This window comes from Heloderma suspectum, chromosome 2 (assembly GCF_057233095.1).
Source record: "Heloderma suspectum isolate Gila_16-S chromosome 2, 16-S_ref, whole genome shotgun sequence".
Taxonomy (NCBI): Eukaryota; Metazoa; Chordata; class Lepidosauria; order Squamata; family Helodermatidae; genus Heloderma; species Heloderma suspectum.
In genome coordinates this window covers 298,220,028-298,246,810 of record NC_139459.1, presented here as the reverse complement: position 1 = coordinate 298,246,810, position 26,783 = coordinate 298,220,028, and the positions used below count along the sequence as shown (strand labels likewise).

Here is a 26,783-nt window from a genome sequence, read left to right as displayed (position 1 = left end):
CAAGATATTGTTTGTGGATGGTTTGTCTGTCTGTTTGAGTGACATTTCTAAAAGATCAGGTGTGTAGTTTCAGGGTGCTCTTGGATCCATCATTGTCACTAGAGGCACAGGTGGCCTTGGTGGCTCAGAGCACTTTTCATCAACTTAGGCTGGAGATGTACCAATTACAACTTTACCTGGAAAGAGCGATAGCTTTGCAACAGTTGTACATGCCCTGGTAACCTCCCATTTAGATCATTGCAATGTGTCTACTGCATGGGGTTGCCTCTGAAAATGATCAGGAAACTTTTGCTAGTCAAAACCAGGGTGGTTAGATTGTTAATGGGGCCTGCCCAATACGATCACATTATGTCAGCAAGTTGCCTTCTGCACTGGCTGCCAGTCCATTTCCGGGCCCAATTTAAAGTGCTGGTTTTAACCGTTAAAGTGCTAAATGGCTTGGGCCAGGTTACCTGAAGAAGCTTTCCTTCCCATATTAACCTATGTGGTCCCTAATGTCATCATCTGATGCCCTCCTCCGGGTGCTTCAGATGGTTACGAGGAAGATGCCAAATAAAGTGAGGAGGATGGCTACAAGATAGAAGGCCTTTTCAGTGTTGGTGCCCTACCTGTGAAATGCCTTCACCAGAGAGGCTCACCTGGCACCTACATTATGGTCTTTTCAGTGGCAGACAACCCCCTTTTTATCTTCCCAGGCATTTCAGCAACTATTTTAGTGCTTTTACAGTTTTATTCCTGCTCCTGGTTTTACTCTTCATTTTCTTATGTGGTACTGCTGGTTTTATCTTGCTTTTACCTGGCCTGTTTTGTTCGTGTTTTATTCTTGTTTAATTATTACGTTGTATACTACTGGGGAAGAGCAGATGGTATTTCCAAGTAGCGCCAGAAAGACTGAAGCGGCTGGGCCAAACCCGAAAGGACACTCAGCTGTGGATGTGTCTGGTGGTGAAAAGAAAATCCGATGGTGTAAAGAACAATATTGTTTAGGAACCTGGAATGTCAGATCAATGAATCAAGGTAAGCTGGAGGTGGTCAAACATGAGATGGCAAGATTGAACATAGACATCTTGGGAATCAGCGAACTAAAATGGACATGCATGGGCGAATTTAATTCAGGTGACCATCATATCTACTACTGTGGGCAAGAATCCCTTAGAAGAAATGGAGTAGCACTCATAGTCAACAAAAGGGTGGGAAAAGCAGTACTGGGGTGCAATCTTAGAAATGGCAGAATGATCTCAGTACGAATCCAAGGCAAACCATTCAACATCACAGTAGTTCAGGTCTATGCCCCAACCACTGATGTCGAAGAAGCTGAGGTTGATCGGTTCTATGAAGACCTACAACACCTTCTAGAACTAACACCAAAAAAAGATGTCTTCATCATAGGGGATTGGAATGCTAAAGTAGAAAGTCAAGAAATCACCAAGGCAGGCATGGCCTTGGTGTACAAAATGAAGCAGGACAAAAGCTAGTAGAGTTTTGCCAAGAGAACACGGTGATCATAGCAAACACTCTTTTCCAACAGCACAAGAGACGACTCTACACATGTACATCACCAGATGGTCAATATCGAAACCAGATTGATTATGTCCTTTGCAGCCAAAGATGGAGAAGCTCTATACTGTCAGTAAAAACAAGACCTGGAGCTGACTGTGGCTCAGATCATGAGCTTCTTGTTGCAAAATTTCAGCTTAAATTGTAGAACGTAGGGAAAACCACTAAACCATTCAGGTATGACCTAAATCATATCCCTTATGAATATACAGTGGAGGTGAGGAATAGATTTCAGGGATTAGACCTGATAGACAGAGTGCCTGAGGAACTATGGACAGAGGTCTGTAACATTGTTCAGGAGGCAGCAACGAAATCCATCCCAAAGAAAAAGAAATGCAAGAAAGCCAAGTGGCTGTCTGATGAGGCTTTACAAGTAGCTGAAGAAAGAAGGGAAGCAAAAAGCAAGGGAGAAAGGGGAAGATATATCCAACTGAATGCAGAGTTCCAGAGAATAGCAAGGAGAGACAAGAAGGCCTTCTTAAATGAACAATGCAAAGAAATCGAGGAAAACAACAGAATGGGAAAGACTAGAGATCTCTTCAAGAAAATTGGAGATCTCAAGGGAACGTTTTGTGCAAAGACAGGCATGACAAAGGACAAAGAAGGCAGGGACCTAACAGAAGCAGATGAGATTAAGAAGAGGTGGAAAGAATACACAGAAGAACTATACAGGAAAGATCTTAATGTCCCTGATAGCCATGATAGTGCGGTCACTGAACTTGAGCCGGACATCCTCAAGAGTGAAGTCAAGTGGGCCTTAGGAATAGGGATGGGGGAGAATTTCTCCCCAAAACTTCGGGGGGCCGATTGGCCGATTGCCAACGTGTTCGGCCCCCCGAAGTAGTTTCGGGGAGAAATTCTCCGCACCCCCCCGCACCCCGCACCCCCCCCGGGACGGGACTTACCTTTCCCGAATGTCCCTCCCAGCGGCGGGTCCCGGCGGCGGTTTGTCAGGTCTTCGACAGGGGCAGAGGCGGCAGCCGGTCTTTTGACCGGCTGCCGCCGCCGCCATTCCAATAAAAGTAAAAACAAAACACCCCCGTGATAGGCTACGTGACGATTAACGTAGCCTATCACGGCTAGATCTGCAAAGTCAGCCGTGATAGGCTATGTTAATCGTCACGTAGCCTATCACGGGTAACTTAAAAAAAAAAAAGCGCGTACGCAAATGGCGGCCCCCATAGGGAGCCGCCATTCACGTTCCTTATTTGGTTGCCGTAGTCTACGTAAAGATTTACGTAGACTACAGCGACCAAATAAGGAACGTGAATGGCGGCTCCCTATGGGGGCCGCCATTTGCGTACGCGCTTTTTTTTTTTTTTAAGTCACCCGTGATAGGCTACGTGACGATTAACGTAGCCTATCACGGCTGACTTTGCAGATCTAGCCGTGATAGGCTACGTTAATTGTCACGTAGCCTATCACGGGGGCGTTGTTTTTTTTTTACTTTTTATTTCGTGGCCGGGCGAGGCGAGGCGCCTCCTCCCCGGCCTGAATTTCGGCTGGGCGAGGTGGGAAGCCTCCCCCCCGGCCTGAATTTCGGCCGGGCGAGGCGGGAAGCCTCCCCCCCCCGGCCTGAACTTCGGGGGGAGCAGCGAAGCGCCTCCCCCCCACCACGAAGCAAGCTGTGAGACCAGGTAAGTGGCTTTCGTGCACTCCTACTTAGGAAGCATTAGTAACAACAAAGCTAGTGGAGGTGACAGTATTCCAGCTGAGCTATTTAAAATCCTAAAAGATGATGCTGTTAAAGTGCTGCATTCAATATGCCAACAAATCTGGAACACTCAACGGTGGCCACAAGACTGGAAAAGGTCAGTTTACATTCCAATTCCAAAGAAGGGCAATGCCAAAGAGTGTTCAAACTACCGCACAATTGCGCACATTTCACATGCCAGCAAGGTGATGCTCAAAATCCTACAAGCTAGGCTTCAGCAGTATGCAAACCGAGAACTACCAGAAGTACAAGCTGGGTTTCGAAGAGGCAGAGGAACTAGAGATCAAATCGCCAATGTTCGCTGGATCATGGAGAAAGCAAGAGAATTCCAGAAAAATGTCTATTTCTGCTTCATTGACTACGCTAAAGCCTTTGATTGTGTGCATCACAACAAACTGTGGCAAATTGTTAAAGTGATGGGAGTACCAGACCACCTTACCTGTCTCCTGAGAAACCTGTACGAGGGTCAAGAAGCAACAGTAAGAACCAGACATGGAACAACCGAGTGGTTCAAAATTGGGAAAGGAGTACGACAAGGCTGCATATTGTCACCCTGCTTATTTAACTTATATGCAGAGTACATCATGAGAAACGCCGGGTTGGATGAATCACAGGTCGGAATTAAGATTGCCGGGAGAATTATCAACAACCTCCGATATGCAGACGATACCACCCTAATGGCAGAAAGTGAAGAGGATCTCAAGAGCCTCTTGTTGAGGGTGAAAGAGGAGAGTGCAAAAGCTGGTTTGAAACTCCACATTAAAAAAACTAAGATCATGGCATCTGGCTCCGTCACTTCCTGGCATATAGAAGGGTAAGAAATGGAAGCAGTGACAGATTTTACTTTCTTGGGCTCCAGGATCACCGCAGACGGTGACTGTAGCCATGAAATTAAAAGACGCTTGCTCCTTGGGAGGAAAGCTATGGCAAACCTAGACAGCATAGTAAGAAGCAGAGACATCACCTTGCCGACAAAGGTCCGTCTAATCAAAGCTATGGTTTTCCCAGTAGTAATGTATGGCTGTGAGAGCTGGACTATAAGGAAGGCTGAGCGCCGAAGAATTGATGCTTTCGAACTGTGGTGCTGTAGAAGACTCTTATGAGTCCCCTGGACTGCAAGGAGGTCAAATCAGTCCATCCTAAAGGAAATCAACCCTGACTGCTCATTGGAAGGACAGATACTGAAGCTGAAGCTCAAATATTTTGGCCACCCAATGCGAAGAGAAAACTCTCTGGAAAAGACCCTGATGCTGGGAAAGACTGAAGGCAAAAGGAGAAGGGGACGACAGAGGATGAGATGGCTAGATAGCATCACCGATGCAATGAATATGAACTTGAGCACACTCCGGGAGAGAGTGCAGGACAGGAAGGCCTGGCGTGCTATGGTCCATGGGGTCACAAAGAGTCGGACACGACTGAACGACTGAACAACAACAACAATTTAAAGTTTTTAATTTGTACACCACCCAGACAACTACAGTTATTGGGCAATTAAAAATGTAATAAATGAATAATTTTTTTTCTTCCGTATGAATTTATAATGTTTAGCTCCATGTTGGAAAATATAGCTTCCTTAAAACATTTTTCTGTATGTATTCAACTGCAAGACCAAGGGCTTTAAAATCTATTGCTAGTAATGGTATAAAGAGATAATCTATTGCTTGTTGCCAAATTAGTAATTTACATGTACACAGAATAACTGTGCCACACACAATCCTTAAAAGATATGAGTTTTCTAGCAGATAGAAAATTGAAGAAGTAAACATGGACAGTAACATTCTTATTCTAGATTCATATGACAATTAAAGTGAGCATGTTTATAGAGGCATGACCATTTAAAATGTTTATACAAAAACATTTATAGATGATACAGATTCCAACAAAAACACAGTACAAGTTCAGACACCATATGGCAAAATGTACACTAGCATTGACTTAAGCCATTCATAAAGACAAGCATCAGTCCTGCACTGTTCTTCCTCAAACAAACAAATGCCAAATGGGTTTGAAAGCTGCTCATGAAGCTTTCCCCAGTTTGTTGGGGAAAAGTCCGGACATTATACATTTCCAGGTTATTCAACATGGGGGAAACTAATGAGTAGTACCCAACAAAGTTCTATTTCCACTCAGAATGTCATACCAGGTTCATGTTAGCTATCCAACAACTACTTATTGCATTATACAATGTAGCTCTATAAATGTTTCTATTTGAGGACTGCCTGTTGACTCCATGAGCCAAATAATCCATTGGATATGCACACATATAATGTGCATTCCATTTAAACTGTATTTGCTTAATGCTGGCAGTTGCTTATTCTGTCAAAGGCCTATTTCTACTAATGAGTGGAGGAGGAGGATATTAGTACCTTGACAAATGTACATAAATTAGAATGGGAGCACTAAAATACTACAGTTGTGTCCAGCATCTGCTAAGCATAAAGACGGCCTAGGAACAAGCAGCATTAATATTACAATATGAATAAAAATGGTGTGCTGAAAACTAAATATGAGATTTGCAAAAGAAACTGGAAGAACAACTGTGATGCTCTTCTAGAGACTAAAATAGGATGACGAAAAGAAATTTCACTGATGTGGAAGGAATCATTACAATATGGAATCCCTTAACGTTTTGCAATTATTCAAGGGGGACTGGGCTTCTGAAGGCTGTTCCAAGTCAAATATGGAGGGGCAAGGACACATTGCAGCAAAATTTCTCAGCACCTACTATTATTTTATACATTTCACTTTTCATATTCTCCCCCCGCCTTTATTTTCTTATTTATTCCCCAACATAAGGCTCAAGCCTGCCTGGAAATTATACCCAGTGACTTGGAAGTAATTTTCCTAATAATGGCAGGATGAACTACCATTAGAATTCCCCAATGTTTTGGAAAAGGGGCTATGCATGTGCTTAAAGATTACTTCACATTTTCCAGGGCTGATCCTGGCATTCAAAAGAGATCCAAGGATTGAGCTATGGGGACACCTGAAGGAAATGATTTTATCCCTTGGCTTTTCAAGATACTAATAAACCACTGAATCTGTCTTTGAATGCCAGAACTGGTAACTCCATGCTTAAGAACTTATAAAACCCTTGTAAAACTATAATGATGGATAACACGTTCTATGTGTCCAAGAGCTTCGTAATGGATGAACTACATGGCTATACCAGGCATCACCACCTGATCTTCTTCTTCATCATCATCTTCTACTACTACTGCTACTATTTGGACACCATGATCAAGACACATAATTGACTTGGTGCATGAGAGATTCTGCCAAAGTTAGAGTATATTAGCCAAAGCTTACCTCTGTTTTATCTCTAGTCTATTTATATTCACAGCAAGTCACTGGCACAGGACTCTGCCCAATTAGATGAATGTGAATGAGGCTTCCACTAGGACCACTCATGACTACATTTCCATGTAGAATACGCACACTTTGTGTGGAAGCACAGCAGCAGCAGGCTCTATCCCTGAACAGCTGTGCAGACTAATTCACATGTGCAGTTCAAGAAGAAAGCCTCCCCCACCATCAGTGCATTATCATTCTACATGGAATGGATGACTAAAAAGGGGTCAATCCCCTTAACATAAGTTTAATGAAAAAGAGCATTGCTAAATAATATGGAAGGATCATGAAGACAAATTTCAGTACAGCTAAATTTTGCTAAGAAAAAGGCTATGAACAAATGTGCTTTGGAATTTTACAAAGATGATGTCCAGTGCAATCCTGTGCATGTTTACTCAGAAGTAAGTCCCACTGTGTGCACTGGCGCTTACTTTCTAGTAAGTGAGTTTAGGATCACAGCCTTAAGCATTTTGATAATAAATTTATTTATTTATTAAATTTCTTAATCGCCCATCTGGCTGGTCACCCGGCCACTCTGGGCGATGTACGATAATACGAAAGTTTAAAACAATAAAATTCCACATTAAAACATTGTATTTTTAGAAATACCCTAGCCCACCCCGAATGCCTGCCTGAACAACCAAGTTTTCAACGTGTGGCAGAAACTCATTAAAGAGGGGGTGTGGTGGAGTTCCCTAGGGAGGGAGTTCCACAGAGTGGGGGCCACCACAGAGAAGGCCCTCTCCCTCGTCATCACCAGCCTAGCTGTCCTGGCTGATGGGACAGGGAGAAGGCCATCCGAGGCTGATCTTGTTGAGTGGCCTGTCTGGTGTTGCTGGAGGCGCTCCTTGAGATAGCCTGGGCCGGAACCATATAGGGTTTTAAAGGTCAAAACCAACACCTTGAATAATTTGCTTATTCTGGAAACTAGAAACCAACATACCATAATTACCATGTTTAATTCATTTTGCATTTATCATTGGGTTAGAATTGATGACAATTTCTGGAAAAAGATTGCTATTAAAAGTTCTTGTCCTGAATGTTATATGTAAAAGTGATGGTCTTGATAACCATTTGATTACTCAATGACCATTATTTGGCATCCACAGAACTAAACCATCCACTTCTATGGGAAATATTCAATATGCCTATGGAAACCCAACAGGAGGATCTCCAGACAAGTGTGATCCTATGCTTGCAATTGGACCTTCTAAATTATACATTCGTGTGACTCGGGACCAAAATAGATGCTTAACTCTTTCCCTGTAAGCCATTCTTCTGAAAGCCTCCTCCAGCTTCTCACCTGTTTCAGAAAAGATAGTTGGCACTTGTATCTTTTTCCCTTTGATCACTTGTATCTTTTTCCCTTTGATCAGAAAAACAGCCAGCAGGGAAAAGATTAAACACTGCTCTGATCAAATGTGAGCCCATCCCCACCCCCCTTCAGCTGCATTAAAGTAAAAACAATAAGGCAAAAGTCATTTGCTTCCTGCTTGTGTCTCACTGAGTCCACCGAGACCTGTCCTGCTCGGTCTGCCCATGCAGAAAGTATTTTTTTTCTCTTTTATGTCCAGATTCATGAACACTAAGCAGACTGTGCATCCGCATGGATCAGAAGAGAACGGTAGCCTGGGCTGGCTGCTGTTCAAATATGGCAAGAAGAGTCCAGCTATGAGCACAGACAAGGGGTCTCTCAGGCATTTCAATCCAAGACAGCCAGTGTAGTGTAGTGGTGAGAGTGACGGACTGGGAGCTGGGAGATCCGGGTTCTAGTCCGCACTTGGCCATGGAAGCTCACTGGGTGAGTTTGGGCCAGTCACAGGCTCTCAGCCCAACCCACCTCACAGGGTTGTTGTTGTGAGGATACAACAGAGAGGAGGAGGAGGATAATGTAAGCCGCCTTGGGTTCCTTGCAAGAGGAATAAGGGCGGGATATAAATGCAATAATAAATAAATAAATAAGTCTGCTGGTCTAAGAATAATTACACCTCTCCCCCAAAAAATTAAATGTGCAGGGGAACATGCCATTTTGCTGTAATCATACAGGAATTCTTGTAAGTTATAAAATTGCACTCCTCATCATATAATGGCATTCTAAACAGTGGCGATTCTTGTGTGTTTTCTTCCCAATTATATTTGTGAATTATACAAGAATGATGCAACGGACATCAAGTGATATGTTGTACTGGCTACAATTATCATTTGTGATAGATCATGAAATGCAATGGGGTAGCTCTGGATCATACCATATCAAAGCAGAAGCTGTACAACAATAACAGCACATTGCATGGAAACCTCTTTGGACAAAACGTATGTTAGATGTGCTGCAAGGCTTTTGATAAGACAATACAATAGGGACCAGTGAAAGCATGTAGCCATAGCCTGAGTTCCATTGTTCCTCTGTTGGGGAATCCAAAGACCTATGGATAGCTTCTTTGTAACTGCCATGTCCATTCAATGGCTGCCTATTATTTTCAACATGATAACAAAATGGATCCTTTATTTTACGAAGCAGCAGTCCACTCCTTCTTCATTTTGGTTCAAATAGCTCTCACATTGTGTCTGAATTGTAACTCAGTGGGTGACTTGACTGCACACAATGTCTTGCTTTGATTTAAGCAATGTCATGTTCTCCAGTTCATTACAGCTGTGACATTGTAAAGAATTTCACTGATCACCATTGTACCATATTCATGACACTGTGGAAACATGAAGAGTTGGTGATTTCTTTGAATAAGTATTGATTGAAAATAGTTTACCTTTTGAGCCTGAGGAAGCTGGAAAAAAACAAGAACAGAATAGAACAAGCCATCATTATATACTTGATGTGATATATTAAAGCGAGTTTAGTTGTTTTATTAATGTAAAAAATCACCAAGGTAATAAAAAAGAGAGGAAGTAATAGGAGAAATATTTCCAGTTAATTCAATCTGCTGCATAACACAGGACTACAGGAACTAAGGGACAGCTTGTCTGCTGAATATCACTAGCACCATGCAATTTGTTAAAATGCTGCAGGGCTAAAGGAAAGAGATGATTCCCCCAAGGATATGATATCACACTTGAATTGTGAAGTTCCATCTTCCTGTACACAAATATAATTCAATGTGGATCCTTTTGAACCAGTCGTTTACTAATCTCTAAGGCCCCTCTTATTATCAAGATCCAGTCTGATCAACGAATGTTTTAAATTATTCATCCATAATTGTGTGTGCATATTTAAAGACAAACACGAGCTGCTTACAAGTGCCTGCATATATCACACAATTATGATTTTGTAAATGGAAGCTTCATACTAAACAGCAGCATCCTATTTTTACAGTGGAAATTTTCATTATTATTTTGGAGCTGAATTGCAAGCAACCTGTGCTGTTTGTAATTCCTTCTTCTGACATGATCACAGTTTCTAATGATATCTAAATCAAAGCATGATTCAGTGAAAAGTTATACACTGGGCCGGTTTGCATGATCGCCATAGCCTACCATTGCTTATTTAAGCCATGATGGATGGTGCATGCTGGGGGCCATTTTGAATATTCAAGCCATGGCAGTCGGTCACCATGGCTTATCATGTCACCTAAACCCAGTGAGGGTGGGTTCTTGGCATGGTTAACAACTTACCCACAACTCATGGGCTAACCACAGCAACAACCCACTCTCACCGGGTTTAGGTGACATGATAAGCCACAACGACCGCCCACCATGGCTTGAATATAAAAAAATGGCCGCTGCCATGCACCACAAAGCACCATGGCTAAAATAAGCTATGGTGGGCTGCAGTAATTGTGTGAACCAAGTCACTGTCATCTCTGAAATCGGTGAGGTAGTTAAGCAGATACTTTAGTAGGAGAACTGAAAAAGTATGTGATCCTTTGCTAGAAATCACTGGACCGCAGACCTACTTAACTCTGGCTAGATCATGTCCTGTAACCCCACTCCCATAGATATACTCACTCAGCATACCATGAGCTGAGTGAATAATCAGATGAATAAGACAAAAATTGGGTCCTCCAACTTCACACCATACTCATTACTAGCTAAACTAAAACTACTATTACATTTCATAGTACCATGTGAAAAAATAACACTATGTCTGGTATATGTATCTATTCAACAGAGTTGAGCATTAACCAATTGAGTCAATTATTTCCAACCCCCATCCCTAACCCTTTGCTAATTTCCCTCAGACTTAATTGATTTCCAGCCATGAAATGCCCATCTTGAACTGATTCCACAAGAAATAGTTCAATATCAGTTGCAAACACTTCCATGAGAAATGTCAGCTGACTGTAAGCAACAATAAGAAATTCAGGCAATGCCTTGATAAACATGGTGTACAGAAGATACTGAAGGTTTCTAACACAGATATGCAAAACATATAGGGAGAAATTCTAAGTTACTGGACCATTAGATTTCCTGAGTTTTCTAAGGAAAAACTGACCATTTGAATTTTATCTAGTGTTGTTTCTAGTGCCATCTGCCATGCCTCCAATATTGTCAGCTGCTCATTTCAATTAAAAGAGGGTCCATATCCATTCAAGCATGGATTTTTCACTCACGCTACATCATGAGATTTACCATCTTAGGGCTCTTAGGAACAAGAACAGTTCAGCAGAAAAGATTAAAAATCATTCAAGGATATTGATGTACTTCAAAATAATCCAGAATTTTTTTCATCTCCGGTGGTGTGAATAGGGACAAATGTTTGCTTTTATTATCACATTACATGTGCTATTCAGCTCAACAAAGCAGGGATGTCTGTGTTATCACCCAACAACTGTTTTGTGAATTGTCACAGTAAATAAGATAATTATCTTTGTCTGTATTTTTCACATTTCAATTCCCACTGACTTCACTGTTTACAATTCCCCCTTCCTTCCAACCAGGTGTACACATACACTTGGAGCTCTGGATCTCCAAGTATCTGATGCATCTGATGAAGTGGGCTGAAGTCCATGAAACCTTGTACCATAATAAATGTGTTAGTCTTTTAAGGTGCCACAAAACTCTTCACTGGTTTTACTGCAACAGACTAACATGGCTACCCCTCTGAAAATTGTTACCTGTTACAGTCGAAGTTATAGTTCACTCTAAGTGGTACCAGTTACGATAGTCTCCTCCAAAAGTCTAATGGTAGATCCAGATAGTTTTGAGATGGCCATAGGGAAATATTTGGCTGACTCTACTAATTCCTTTGTCAATGTTCTAGTGGACTCTTAGAATAGGAATTCACTCAGGTAACTGACAAAAATAAGTCCTAGGTGCCCATGCACCTTCCCTGTTTACTGGGGAAATGGGTGCAATGGAACAGCATGGAGGATGGCTAAGGTATACACAGAGAAAAACCAGTGGTGAATCTGACCAAACATGGAAGACGGACCCATTTGCTAGTATAGTTGGTCATGGTGATGGCAGCAAAGAGGTCTTTTTATTCACTACCACTGCATTTGTGTGGTCTCATCCAGAGGAGCTTTTCTGAGTGGTAAAAAAGATTACCAGCCCTCATCCAATGAAGGCTTTAAAACAGGGTTGGGAAGAAGGTAGACTGGGATCTACCACTAGATGACTGGATGATTTGCAGACAGTTCACTGGATGACAGCAAGAGTTGTACAGTTCCCTTTGTTCCCTAGGCTTGGGAGTTTTTCAAAACTGTTCCATGAGGCCTAGCATAGGCACTACACAGTTCCCATGAGCTTTAAGAACAAGCCTTTGTGTCCAGGACTTTAACAAAAAGTAGAAAAGCACATTTGATGTTAGTGCAATTTGCTTAGGTGCTGGACTAACATTTCTCACTTATCAGCCATGCAAATCTCAATGCAAAACCTGAAATTAATTAACACTTGGCTCAGCACTTGTATTTAAGAAGATTAATTTAGGTATGATAAAGATGAAACAATTCTTATGGAAATTCTAGATGTTTGGCAAACTTTAGCAAGAGTACAGGACTGAAATCCAATAGAACCAACAAAAACTGGCAAAACCTTGTACACTGCAGAACATTCATCAAGTCTATCTCTTATTAATCATTCTGAATACACAGTTTGTGGCTATATCATGTTTGGTCATTTCATGCTCTCCTTTATAATGAAGAGCATATATGTTATTGAACTGATCTGACTTCTTTATTTTTACCTTTATAAGGTAAGGCTTCTTTAGAAAGACCATATTCCTAATAATTACAACGAAGTTTAATACCAGTATTAATGCATGGCTTTTAGTTGAATGTATACCTTCAGAATTTAGTTCTGAAATACTGTCACAGTAAAGATTATTAACAGTCATAATAAATATTGTCATAGTAACTGCATATACAAACATGCAAATACTTGATATCATAATGGATGCCTTCACATCCTAATACAATGCTGATTAGTCATTATTAGAACTCCCAAAGGGTTTGACTTGCAGGACATAGAGAGTTGGAAATTAAATACTCAAAGCCTAGATGAATATATATTGTATCTAAAGGTAATGCTCAAGTAAAAAAAAAAAACAGCTGAGAATGCCAATGCGATTGTTAAGCACTGTGTGGATATGTGTGCACTTTTTATTACTTTACATTATTAATATAGGAACTCCAAGGAAAAATACTTTAAGATTTTACCATGTTGCCATGAAATGAAATCCTATGCATGTTTATTCAGAAGTAGGTCCCACTATGTTGAGTGGGCTACACTCCCAGGAAAGTGCACATAAGCTTTAACTTTTTATTTTTATTTATTTTATTTTGTTATTAAATTTATTAATCGCCCATCTGGCTGGTCACCCAGCCACTCTGGGCGATGTACAACATACAATAAAACAGTTTAAAACAATAAAATTCTACAATTTTACTTTCTTCTACTTCTCTTGAACTTTGGTAGTCAGGACTTTGGCCATATACAGTAGTTATGCTGATATGGATTCCACAAATGTGGAAAAGAAGCCAGGATAGATTAAGATCACAATTCTATGGAGATAGGCGGCTGCCTCCAAACTCGGAGGCGACCGCCTATCCAATGCAGAGCAGGAGAAGCACAGAGGGGATCGTCCCCTCCACGCTTCAGCCACCCTGCATTTGTGGCTAGACGGCCGATTTCGGGTATCTGCGGGAAGGCGGAGCGGGGGAAGTGGCTGCCAGATGACACATAGGATGTGTCATACTGGTATTTCCGCCTTCCCTGCCCCGGAACGCCCCCCAGAATGCCCCATTTTTGCCAGTCCGCGCTCCTCTTCCAACTGCGGAGTGTGGGGCCGTTCCGAGCTGCCTGCGAGGCAGCATGGGGGGGCAAGGTCAGTTCTCCAGGGAACCGACCTCAGAGTGTTGGCTCCGAGGTCAGTTTCCAGAAACTGACATATCTTATGGCTGTCTAGCCGCTGACTAGCCGCCATAGGATTGCTCCCTAAAATGGCTTTACAGAACTACTTGAGACTATTACCTTATATGTTCATTGTGACTGCTCTATGAAGCAAGAACCTTGTGCTATACAAATGCTTTGTAGAATCAGGGCCTCCATTGGCACTTCCAAAGCTTAAATAGGGTTTATCTGTTCTTGTTTAAGGTGGTCTTGTTGGATACAAAGGAACAGTTTAATTTAGGTATTTGGGGTATTTGCTGGATCAGGGTGGGAAACAAATCATGGCTTAAAAGTATCAGGGTCAACATTTGTGAGGGTCCATTACAGTTTGCAGATGGGTATTTTGTCATCGTTCCTCTAGCTGCTAGCATCTGTAAGTTCAAGATCATCTCCCTGAGCTACTAGACTTGTGGGATAACTCTTCATTCGGATGCTGGCTTATTTAGTGTTGGAAGCATGAGCAACTCATGTTCGACCAGGTTAGAATTTATTTGAAATTATTGTGCTGCTGTGACTGATGCTCTTCCTTCTGAGAGGCCACAGGAAACAGATAATTTTCCTAACAATAAACAATAAAAGCAAGACTTCTAGGCAGAGCCATAAAAATTGCTTATCTCTGAAAAACCTAGTGGGTACTATTGACTCCAGTGGTTTCCTCAGACCTTGCCAAGATAAGTGTTCTTTTTTTTTTTCTTTTAAAGAATACAACACTTTCCATTAATCCTCAAAAGAATAATGTAGCAGTTCGTTTTCTTGCATCCAGTGGAAATTACACTTTTTTCATGCTTTTATCCAAGCCCAAAGTATTACATATCATCTGTTTCTCTTTTCAGTGCCAGCATTTTTTAATCCAGCTTTCTAAAATATATGGTTCACATTTATCATCTTATGTAAAGGATATTCTGCAGTACAAATAAATATGATACAGCTTTGACCCTTTTTTGTGTCTTCCATATGTTGTTGTTGTTGTTGTTGTTGTTTTGTTAAAATTTAAAAAGATTCGACAAAGCTGACTTATAGGGCTGACCCTAAACAATGTCCACTTGGAAGTCCTACTGAGTTGAAAGGGACTTGTAAGCATGCTTAGTACTGTGGCTCAAGTAAATTTCAAGAAGACAAATATTCATAGGAAAAGCATGCACAGCTGAATGTTTTGAGCACTAGATGGATATTAAATAGCTCAAAAGAGAGGTCATTCTTCATTATTGGAGAATATTAGATAATTGCAACAAGGAGAGGGAGCAAACCTATGGCCCCTGGACATAGAGGAACATTCCAACATTAGAGGGGGAAATCAGCAATCCACTCCCACCCACCCCCTCACAGCCAGTGTGGAAAGAACTGTGCTGGCTGGCCTCCAAGTTCAAATATCAACCTCAGAGAGGGGGAAAGGGGGTGTTTCAGTGGGTGGAGAGGGGAGAGGAGGCCAAGATATGAGCTACCCTGAGCCTCTGCCAGCCTCCTTCTCTCCCCCTCCGAAGCACAGTTGCTAGATAGGCAAAAAAGCCTGTCTAGCGAAAAATACAGAGTGGGAGGATGGGGCGGTGAAGATTGTCTCCGCCGCTCCTCCCACCCTGCATGAGATACTCGTAAGCCTCTGAATTTGGGGGCTTATGATCATCAAGGGCACAGCCCATAGGAGTGCACCTAAAGGCCTCAACTTGGCCCTGGTCTTACACCTTTACCTGCTAAGCAATTAATTTATTTCTGGTTACTCTTCTCCATTGTATTTGTAAAGTAATGATTTCTGGCATAATGCAACATTGTAAAATGTCATTATAAGCAATTAGCATTATAATAAATACCCAATTTTCCAACCCATCTAGCATGTGCATTACTCTGCATTGTTAAATTTGAATGTTTTTCTTTTTAAATGATTGGCAATTCTGAATCTCTTCACTGGATTTGATGATCAGCTAAACAGGGACCACTAAGATTTAAACTCTGAAAAGAGAGAAATCAAATGAGGAGTTCCCAGGCTCAGAAGTCTTCTGCCATGCAGGAAGGCAAGGCTCATGCTTCCTGACTAAAGGAGGAATATTAGTCTAAATTCTCTAGTGTGGTTATGAAGTGTTTTTGGATGATGTGCTAGGGAAAGCCTAATAAGCTGTATAGTTAGAGACCTCATTCTAAAATGAGACATGTGGAAGGTAAAGGGACACTATTTTCAACAGTTTGCCTATAATGGTTTGGAAGCTATTAACTGTGATACTTTAACTAAAGCCCAGTTAAATGTACTGTTGCTACACCTGCAAAAGAAAGAGAAACTTCGTAAAAACTCTATAATTAATAAACAGGTTTGTAGGAGAGAATGCAAAGATGGCTGTGCTCATGGAAGGACATGACTCTAGGGATGTCAGAGAATTCCGTGACAGATCTTGGTGAGGCCAAATGCAAGTGCATTTGGCCCCCCGAAATCCATCGCGGAACGAAGCCCCTGCCTCCCCCAACCCATGAAAGTCAGGCGGCACGAAGCCCCCACCCCACCCCACGAAAATCGCACGAAACGGAGCACTTACCTGCTCCCGTCGGCACCGACTTGCGAATGGCGGCCGCCCTGTGGCCGCCATTCGCTTCTTCTTTCATGCCGTGATAGGCTACGTAAATGCATACATAGCCTATCATGGCTAACGCAGGGACGCCTTTTGCGTCCCTGCGTAGGCCGTGTAGCCTATCACAGCAGGCTAAAAAAAAAAGTGTACGCAAATGGCGGCGGCTACAGCCGCCACCATTTGCATTCCTTATTTTTGGCAGTCTTAGTCTACGTAAATATTTACGTAGACTATTACGGCGAAAACAAAGGGGAATGCAAATAGCGTAGCTGGTGCTATTTGCGTTCCCCTTTCTTTTCGCCGTAATAGTCTACGTAAATATTTACGTAGACTAAGACGGCCAAAAATAAGGAGCGCATTTGGGCCCCCGAAATTGGTGGAGAAACGGTCTGCCCCCCCGCCCCTCCGGGACGGGACTTACCTTGTTCGAATGTCCCTGGCAGCGGCGGCTTTGGCGGTGGTTCGGCGGCGGCAGCTGTGGCGACCGGTCTTCCGACTGGCTGCCACCGCCACCATTTCCAAGTAAAAAAACAACAACAACAAACAAACGTGATAGGCTACGTAAAGATTTACGTAGCCTATCTCGGCTAGATTTTTAAAAAACACCATGATAGGCTACGTAAATGTTTACGTAGCCTATCATGGCTGACTTTGGAAAAAAAAAAAAGCTCGTACGCAAATAGCGGCGCCCATGGATGCCGCCATTTGCGTACGCGCTTTTTTTTTCCCCTCAAAGTCAGCCGTGATGGGCTACGTAAACATTTACGTAGCCTATCACAGCTGACTGCAGGGACGCAAATGGCGGCGGCTACAGCAGCCGCCATTCGCATCCTGGCAGGAGAAGAGGTTTCGCGGCCGGAATTTCGGGGGGAGGGACGGAGCGCCTCCCCCCCACCGCGAAGCAAGCTTCGGGATCAGGTAAGGGACTTTCATCCATCCCTACCGGCCGGCCGAGGATTCTGGGGGGGAGGAACAGCGCGCCTCCCCTGCGTCGAGGATTCCAGGGGGAGGGACGGAATGCCTCCCCCCCCATAAACATAATCCACAGAAAGGTAAGTGACTTTCGTACATCCCTACATGACTCACAGCACAGCTTGGTGACAAAAGTATCACCTGTCCTGCTTCTGTCAGTGGAATGGGGAGGGAAGGAGATTTCCCCCTCCCCCTGGCACAGCCTCACAATCTGCTCTGGAGAATTAGGGAACCTCCAGAGCAGATTTGGGGTGGGGGATGAGGGGCTAAAGCAGGAAGGGGAAGGAAGGAGGGGGAAGTCCCACTTCATAAGTCAATGTCCACTCATGCAGTGTTGGATTTTGCCCAAAGCTATCACCTGGCACAGAAATGCATGGAGAGAAGGCCTGGTGCAGCCCTGGAAAAGCCTTTTCAGCAATCACAGATGATAGTGTTTGAGGTAGAGATACTTACGTTCAGAGAAGCCTTGCAATGTCACCTGGGTATTCACACATTGCCATTATCCAGAAGTACCACATGGGGAGATGAACTCACAGAGAGTAGCCTTTTTGTCTTTATACTTCCCATTAGCATTTATTCCCCTCCATGACAAGTCACATATTTCACTTGTGATTATATATGACATGACATCGAACCAAGAACCTTTATAGAACATATGAATTAAACCTCTCATGGTCAGGTTTTTATCATGATTTCTAACCTCACTGTGGTCTATCTACTTTAGCTTCCAAGTCCAAACAAATTCTTTGAAAAGGATCTTGAGAACTTTCAGTTCCCAGTATCCTGAGCACAATCACCTGATATTCCCAACAATTTTGTGAAAGGCTAAGGGCACAATCCTATGGCCGCTAGTCAGCAGCTAGATGGCCATAGGATAGGTCAGTTCCTGGGAACTGACCTCAGAGCCCCCACTCCGAGGTCGGTTCCCAGAGAACCGACTCCCACCCACTCCCATGCTGCCTCATGGGCAGTGCGGATTGGCCCTGTGCTCCGCATTCATAAGAGCAGCACGGAGCGGTGAAAATGGGGCGTTCCTGGGGGTGGGGCAGGGTGGGGAGGTAAGAAATGCCGGTACGACACATCCTATGTGTCGTCTGGCTGCCGCTTCCCGTGCTCCAAGGTCCCACGGCTAGACAGCCAAAATCGGCTGTCTAGCTGCGAAACCAGGGTTGGGGGAGTAAGGAGGAGATCTGCTCCTCACCACTCCTCCTCCCCTGAACTGGATAGGCGGTCACCCTGGGGTCAGATGCAACCGTGGATCCACATAGGATTGCTCCCTCCGTGACCTATAAAACACAGTTATTGATTTGCTTATCAACAGTATAGCTAAAACACTGGTTAAAAAAACAGTATTGCTCCTACTTCACAAGTTTTATAGATTACTACATTTAATTGTTCATTTAGGAATCATATACATGAGAGAGAGAGAGAGAGAGAGAGAGAGAGAGTTGTTTAAGGCAACACTGTCTATTTCACAATACCTGTTTTCTAGCCAGGAATGTATTAGGATGTGAATAAATTTATTTTTCCTTTTCAAATCAAATTCCCTTTTTAATGTATTCCTTTCAACAGGAAATAATACGGTTGCTATGGGAAAGAGCTGTAAAGACAACGTGGGATCAAATATCAAAATTTCCATTCCTAAACATAAGTTTCTAAAGTGTATTAAAATGAGGAAAAGAGGAGAGCTATGTTAATGAAGACAAAATAAAACAATACTCATATGCCATAACTAAAACCAGATGCTATTGTTTACTTTACATTGAGAAATGATCTATACATATTCTAAATACATGTTTACTGTAATGTGTGTCAGCATCTTCTTTAAAGTACAAATGCAAAGGTTAGTCAGGATTTGTTTGTTTTTCAAAATTCAGTCTAAATGTATTGAATGTTTTCAAGTTAAGTAGCTAAGAATTTGTGGCTGCTTGTTCATGTTGTCGTGTTTTCTCCTGTGTGCCTTAAAATCAGAAGTTCTGGGTGCCACATTTTAAGAAGGGCATAGGCAAACTGGACTCTGTCCAGAGGACGGTGACTACAATTGTAAGCTGTCTGGAAACTAAGTTATGTGAGGAATGGTTAGAAGAGAAGATTAGGAAGAGCATGATAGTGGTCATCAAATATCTGAAGTGCCGTTATTCAGAAAATTCAGCAGAATTGGGCAGAATCCAGTGGGGCACTTACGTCCCCACTGATTCCCTTCTGCCCTGCCAATTCCCTTCCACAAGCAGTGGGTCCAGCTGATCCTGTTGCACAAACCCACCACTTACACAAGGGAGATTTAGTGCTTCCTAGAAGAAGCCCTGAAACAAGCAGAAACTCTAGTTTTGGGTTGCCTGGGAAGTGCTAAATTGCTGTTGCACAAGCAGTGGGGGCCGCTTGTGCAACAAAATTGGTGGGACGTAAGAGAATCGGTGGGGGTGTAAGAACCCTGTTAGATTCTGCCCATTGTTCTCTATTCTCTGGAGGGCCATACTAGAACCAACTGGTGGAAATTACAGGGAAGCAGATTTCAGCTAAACATTAGGAGTAATGTCCAAACAGGAATAGCAGTTTGACAGACTGCCTTGGTACATGGTGGGTTCTCCTTTACTGGAGGTATTTAAGCAGGGACTAAATGGCCATCTGTCAGGGATGCTGTAGTTGCATCCTGAATTGCAAATCATCATTGAGCAAGGGATTGGACTACATTCCAACCTGGTGCCCTCCAAAAGTTTTGGGCTACAACTCCCAGCATTCCTGACCATTGGCCATGCTGGCTGGGGCTGATGGGATCTGAAGTTCAAAACATCTAGATGACACCAGGTAGGGAAGGCTGGAGTAGATGACCTCCAAAGTACCTTCCAAATCTATGATTGTATGATCTCTCCCTGAGGTGGAAAACAGCAAGAAATCATAGGGTACACATGTAAAAATCATGAAGTCTGATAATGTCATCAGTATTAATGGAATATCCTGTACATAAAAATGGATGTTTCAGTTATCCAAGAGGCTAATCATATCTGAAAACCTGGACACAAAAGTCAAACATCTCTTTAAGATGTTGCTAAGTCATGATATTTCCTCCTTCAATAAAACACTGCAGAGTTTTTCTTCAGAAGAACTTTATTTATTGCCTCACAACACAAGGCTGTTATCATTCCCTCTGTGAAACAATGTACTGTAATGTACCATATTATTTTTTTAGAATATGGAACACGTGCTAAATCTAGTTTTATCCATACTCGCTATTCCTTGAAGGGTACTAGGAACAAAAACATAACACCTTCCATAGAATTAGATTGTAATCTGTAACAGGCAGGACATTATACATTTATTGTATAGCATCTAATAAAATTATTATTTTATATACTCTACTTTAAACACAGTTTAGCCCATAAGCTATTAGTTCATCTTGAAATATAGCGCCAAGAATGCGATATCATTTTGTACCACTTTAAGAACAAAAAAGATGTCATGAAGCTCAAATAATTAGCTGTTTGAGCTGAGCAGCTTTATTTCAGAGTTAAAATGAGGCTACAGAATCTGAGAGCATCTGCATCATTACATTTAATGAGGCTTCTCCTTCTAATGAAACATTTTTGCCTTTATAAATGTTGCCAGTAGTTTCATCCAGCTCCCTGGAGCTCCCTCTTCCCCCCTCCCCCATGCCCAGAAAATCTAGCTGCAATATCTACATTTAGTTTAGTGAAAGCAAGTTATCTCCCTCTCTTCAGATTCACAAGAGGCCACTTCAAACTTATCCAATGAAACTTCCAGCAGACCACTATACAGAAAGCTATTGGATTTTACATCTGAAATGAAATTTCTGTGATAGCATCACTGGAGTCAAGATTTCTCCTTATATCACTTTTGGATCATTTTGCCTGGCCAAAATCAACCCCAATGCAATCAAACACCTGACTGCTTTGAGATATATAAGCTGTTTATTTGCATCATATCTGCGTGAGGGATTTGTGCATTCAGTCCTAATTTTTCCATAAGCAAATCCCCTCTACCTGTCAGTTACGCAACTAAGATCTCAACACATTTGCTGAATGGATATTAAATACTTGTTTAATCAGCCAAAAGTGAATCTATATTTGGCTGATGCAAGGACACTCTTTTGCCCATAAAAGACATTGGGTTGGATCCAGACTTTGCATTCCAGGAGTGGAAAGGCTCCTTCCATCCAGAGAAGGCATTTGATGCAGAGGAGGGATCCCGCTGGTGGAAAGTGGGGAGGTGACCGTAGCCATTTCCTCCATTCCCCTGCAGCTATTTGTGCCCTCTGACAGTCTCTGACTCTGTGTGTGCCCTCTGAAAAGAAATTAACATCAATGAATGGTGGAAATGGAAAGCTGTGGCAAATGTCTTCACACAGTTCAAAAATCAAAGTTGAAAGAATAGCAGAAAGCAAATTCATTGGTGCTACTCTGTGACTAGGGCCAGGTAATTCAGAACAATCTGGGATGACATTTGGAAAGAGAATTTCGGAAGCACCCCTAGGAGGTGTCGTGTCTCCAAGAGCAAGGTTGCAAGGTTGCTGTGTTCAGAGGTCGTTGGGGGCACATGACGTCGTAGCCATCTCGCAGGCAGCCATGATGGAGTTTCGTGCCGAAAGAATGGTTCTTCTGAGACTACTTTTAGTCTGATTGTAACTAAAAGTAAGGAAGTAACTCCCATTGTGGTCAATGAGGTCTGTTCCCTAAATATTGATGCTGGATTTATTTACTGTTTGCCAATCCCCCCACCCCACCCAGAAGTATGTTCCTGAGAAGTGACTTGGAATGGTGCAGTGCACTCATTCGTGGAGCCCTGCACGGACCAAAGCTGCTTCCTTAAAAAATCTGGGTAAGCCACTGTTTGCTTCTCCTTCTGTTGTCATGGAGATACTCCCCTAGCCCTGGCTGTCTTGTATCTGCAGCAAACTGGGACACATCAGAGACAGAAGATTTTGTATGTTCTACCCCCCATGCTTAATTGCAGAGGAGACATAATTTATCACCTTTTGAAATCAATTTCTATCTGTTTGATCTAGATTTAGGCACATTCAATGGAGAAATCCTCCACCCCACACCTTGGTTGGTTATCTTCGCCTGCCCCATCCCTTCCCCCATTGGGAAGGATGTGGGGTGCCCCAAGTAAGGGCAATCCTACTGTTATCTCTGAACTGTGGTAAGAGATAACAGCAGGGATCCCCGCTACACCACCCAACCTCCCAATTGGAAGGGAGAGCAGCACACAGAGGAATCCTCACTGTTTTCTCTGGAACACTCTCTCTCTCACACACACACACACACACACACACACCGGGGATTCATCTCCCTGCCTCCTCCCCAAGTCCCCAATAGCCTTCAGGGGGTGGAACACGGGGAATGGAGGGGTGCACGAAGGGAGTCCAAGCCTCCACAGGCCAGATGTGGAACCTCTGCAGGCCAGATTAGACCCACTGGCTGGAGGTTTCCCATCCCTGGCATAGCCCACTGAACAGGATAGCCCAACTCTCCATATAGTATTTTCAGCGGGGTTGGAGGGGCTACCATAGATCGGAGGGAAAGTCCACTTCCACCAGTCCCATTGGATATGCCTAAATCTGGATCAAAACCTATATATCCCAGCTTATAACACTGTTTTGAAATGTTACAAATGTATTTGACAGTATCTCCTGCAAAATAGTCTCTCTCTGTCTTTAGTTTGGATTATTTATTCATTTTTGATCTTGCTAAGTAGATATTTTTATATATTAGAAATTGATGTCACTTCCCAGTTCTTTTGGTGAAATACTCCATTACATCCAACCTCCAACAAGCACAATGTATGTAAAAATGATACATTTTCCAAAGTAAAATACATGGCTTAGCTGTGATTTCTTTTCTTGCCAGTACACTTGCTATTAGCACTTATTGGCTGCTCATCAAAGATGCTTGCAAGGGAGACAGTATAATTTTAATTACTGCCAACTCTAATTATTTTTAAATGAGTCATTTATGAAGATTGATGGGAAGGTGAAAGACAACAATATGATCTTTTTTCACTTACATACAGGAGCACCTGACACTACGGTGACAGGAATCTCTCCGAAATACACATGTATAGAAACACAGAACACGCACACACACATGCACAGACAGAGAAAGAGAGAGAGAGCGAGAGGAAGGAAGGAAGGAAGGAAGGAAGGAAGGAAGGAAGGAAGGGTATATGGCTAGGCAGAAGTAACTGGCAAAGGGGGTGGGAGGGGAAGAGAGGGGCAAGGGATGAGTGAAGGCAGAGAGGGCAAAGGAGAGAAGGAGAAGCAAACGTGAGGTCATTGGACTCAATGTTTCTCTGAAACATTTCTCCACTTCTCTGAAAGGCTCTGTATATACTTGCTTCCAGGAAAAAGATTTTGTTCCACAGCCCAGGTTTGGGGAATCTCTGGGACAAAACGGTATGTGACACAACAGTCAGCAGCAGGAATGAGGGATCAATTAAAATTGGGACTACCCCCACACATGCAAATTAGCATGCCTTTCACCTGCACAGCTACTTTGGACTTAAGCCAGCATGTCTAAAACTGTTAACTAAACTGTGAAGTATATGCTAACAAAAGGGAGGAACTGCAATTGGGTGATGCTTCCTTTGAAATGATTGTGCCCCGCTGTGATGTCTAATGTTTCATTGTAAGACCAATACTTATTTGTCTTGTCCAGCTGGTGTTCCATTTGCAGGGCTTAATAAAAGAAAGCAAAGACGTACCTAATTTTAACACAGCTCTTGAAATCTCAATGGCTATTGTTTTCTAACTTAAGATTTGATGATCATATATCCTCTAATAATGCCAAAATCAGAAAGAAACCCAATGAGGTTGTAATCCAAAGCATATACGCAGTAGCTCCATTCTATGTTAGCATATCTAGCCAAATGCTAGCCAATGTGCCTGTTCGCATGACACTCGCTCCTCCTGGGTTATTTAAGCCATGATGAGTTGTGATGCCTGTGGGCCATTTTGTATATTCAACCTCTCACCAGGGGTTATCATGTTGTGGGTTATGCGAGGGTTAAACAACAACTGACCATGGGTAATGTGAGAGTTCTTTAACCCCCACATAACCCTACAATGGACCATAGGTTATGCAAGGGTTGTTTAACCCTCGCATAACACCACAGTGTTCAGGTTCGCATGACATGACAACCCTCAAGCAAGGTTGCATATTTCAAATGGTGCCTGTGGGCTCCGCAGCTCATCACAGGTTAAATAACCCAAAATGAGCCATGGTGTGCTGTGCGAACCAAGTCAATGTACCATTACATGCTCTCCAGTCTCTAGTTCAATGTATGATTTTATTTTATTTTTAAAAAGTTTCATTCCAGAGCAGAGTGAGGGTCCATTTTGACTTTCTATTCCAAGTATGACACTGCATAAGGCCAGCACAGAGATGGGTGACTGAATATAAGCATTCAGAAATTAATTATTCATTCAAGAGAGGGAGTAGGAGTGGAAAGGCTATTGAACAAATAGGACAAGAATGGACGTTCACAAGGCCACCTAACATGATCTTGTTGGTGGGGGAAATCACTTTAATCTCATTATCTGTCTATGCTTATGCCAAGCAAAGAAAAAAACATTTGTGGGTTTATAGAACCATGTGCAAATAAATGACTTAAAATGATTATGCACCTTGAGGATGATGCCACAAACTTTAGACCAGGGCTGGGCAATCTGTGGCTCTCCAGGTGTTTAAACCTAAATCTCCCATCAGCCCGCATAGACAATGGTGAGACATAATTTTTTAAAATGTATTTATGTATTTTTTTAATGTACTTTATGTATTTTATTGCTGTACGCCATCTTGGGAGGGCTTCTGCCCTGAAAGGCAGCCAAGAAATATTTTAAATAAATAAATAAGAAAATAAATAAATAAATTATGGGAATTGTAGGCCAAAACATCTGGAGGGCCAAGCGTTGCCTACCCCTGCTTTATACAGTCAGAAATTGTAACAGTAACCGAAAAGAAACACTTGCACTTAGGACCAGAAAATAGCAACAATGCACTAAATCGCCAGAATACAAACCTAGTAAAGTACCATGAACCCAATCCTGTGCATGTTTACTGAGAAGTCCCACTATATCTCTTGGAGCATACTTCCCTGTAGCATGCACAGGACTGCAGCCTTGCACAAGAGCAACGAGGTGGCACATCTGCCAAAGTAGGCTATAACTTACAAAAGCTTATGAAACAATAAATTCATTAGACTTTTGAGGTGCCACAAGCAGAACTTATTGCTACAAAAGACAAATATGCCTATTCTTCTGGAATGCTGCATCTGTCTCAACCATAGTTTTTCATCTGTATTTTCCAATAGTTTTCCCACTCATTTGTGAAAAGTGCAATTACGTCTAGTGTCCCTGACATGAACACTGATGATGACACCCTCAGTTTATTGATCATGAGCTTTACTGTGAGCATTGGCTGTATACGATCTGTTAATAAGCCTGAAGTTAACAAACGTCACTACCCACCTTAAAAGCTACAGTTTATGAATAAAGTGTTCTAGGCAATTTTACATTTTTCATGCTGCGTGTTGAAAATAACCAGGTAGGTTATAGAAGGATTTCATAGCTTTGCAAAGATTATATTCTGTCCTTTTTCATACTGGAAGCAACTCTGTAAAGACTTAATGGGAACTACAGAAATCATGAGATCAATCCAAGGAAAAATTTTCTATGGAAATTAGAATGTTTTCATATTTTACCATTTATTTATTTTTTAAAGGAGCATTTTGTATAAATATTTTTTTAACCAATGTGTGTTTTTTTTTCTTGTTTGATGTAATATAACTGTTCATTTCAAATCAGATTTTTCCTTCATTTAGTGATCTGTTGCCTTTTGATTTTCCAGTTTGGACATGACAGGAACAGAAAAATTCCAGTACAAGCAGAGCAGAGAAATTTAAAGGCATTCTTTGTCCTCTCAGAGAAAGGGACTGTACATCAATGACAAGTTGAAAAATACCCTCTCCTGCTATATCTCCAATACACAGGTGTGGAAGACATATGTAGTGAAGAGTTCCCAGTGAAATATTCTGGTAAATCAAAGCTGAACACCAAGCCTGCTGCCTATGATTTATGAAGATAATAACCCATAGCAGAAAGGTGTTAGGTAAAGGGTAAAACATCTGAACACCAACGAAGAGCATTACAAAAGATACAACTTGGGACTGGGCTATTCGAAAGAACTTATTCTCCCATTTGAGCCTGCAGGGATTTCACATCTTTGGAGGAGACCCTTCTCTTGAGCCCACCACCATAGGAGGCATGTTTGGTGAGGAATCGAGAG

At 42.3% G+C, this 26,783-nt stretch overlaps 1 protein-coding gene across 1 annotated transcript in view; it reads right to left on the bottom strand.

Moving 5' to 3' along the window:
- Nucleotides 1–26,783, bottom strand: part of CACNA2D3 (calcium voltage-gated channel auxiliary subunit alpha2delta 3) — an 821,063-nt gene that overhangs the window by 243,048 nt on the left and 551,232 nt on the right. The window contains exon 14 of the mRNA XM_084829826.1: nt 9,382–9,399. Within this exon, the coding sequence (XP_084685952.1) occupies nt 9,382–9,399 (18 nt within the window). The remainder of the gene's footprint in view (nt 1–9,381; nt 9,400–26,783) is intronic.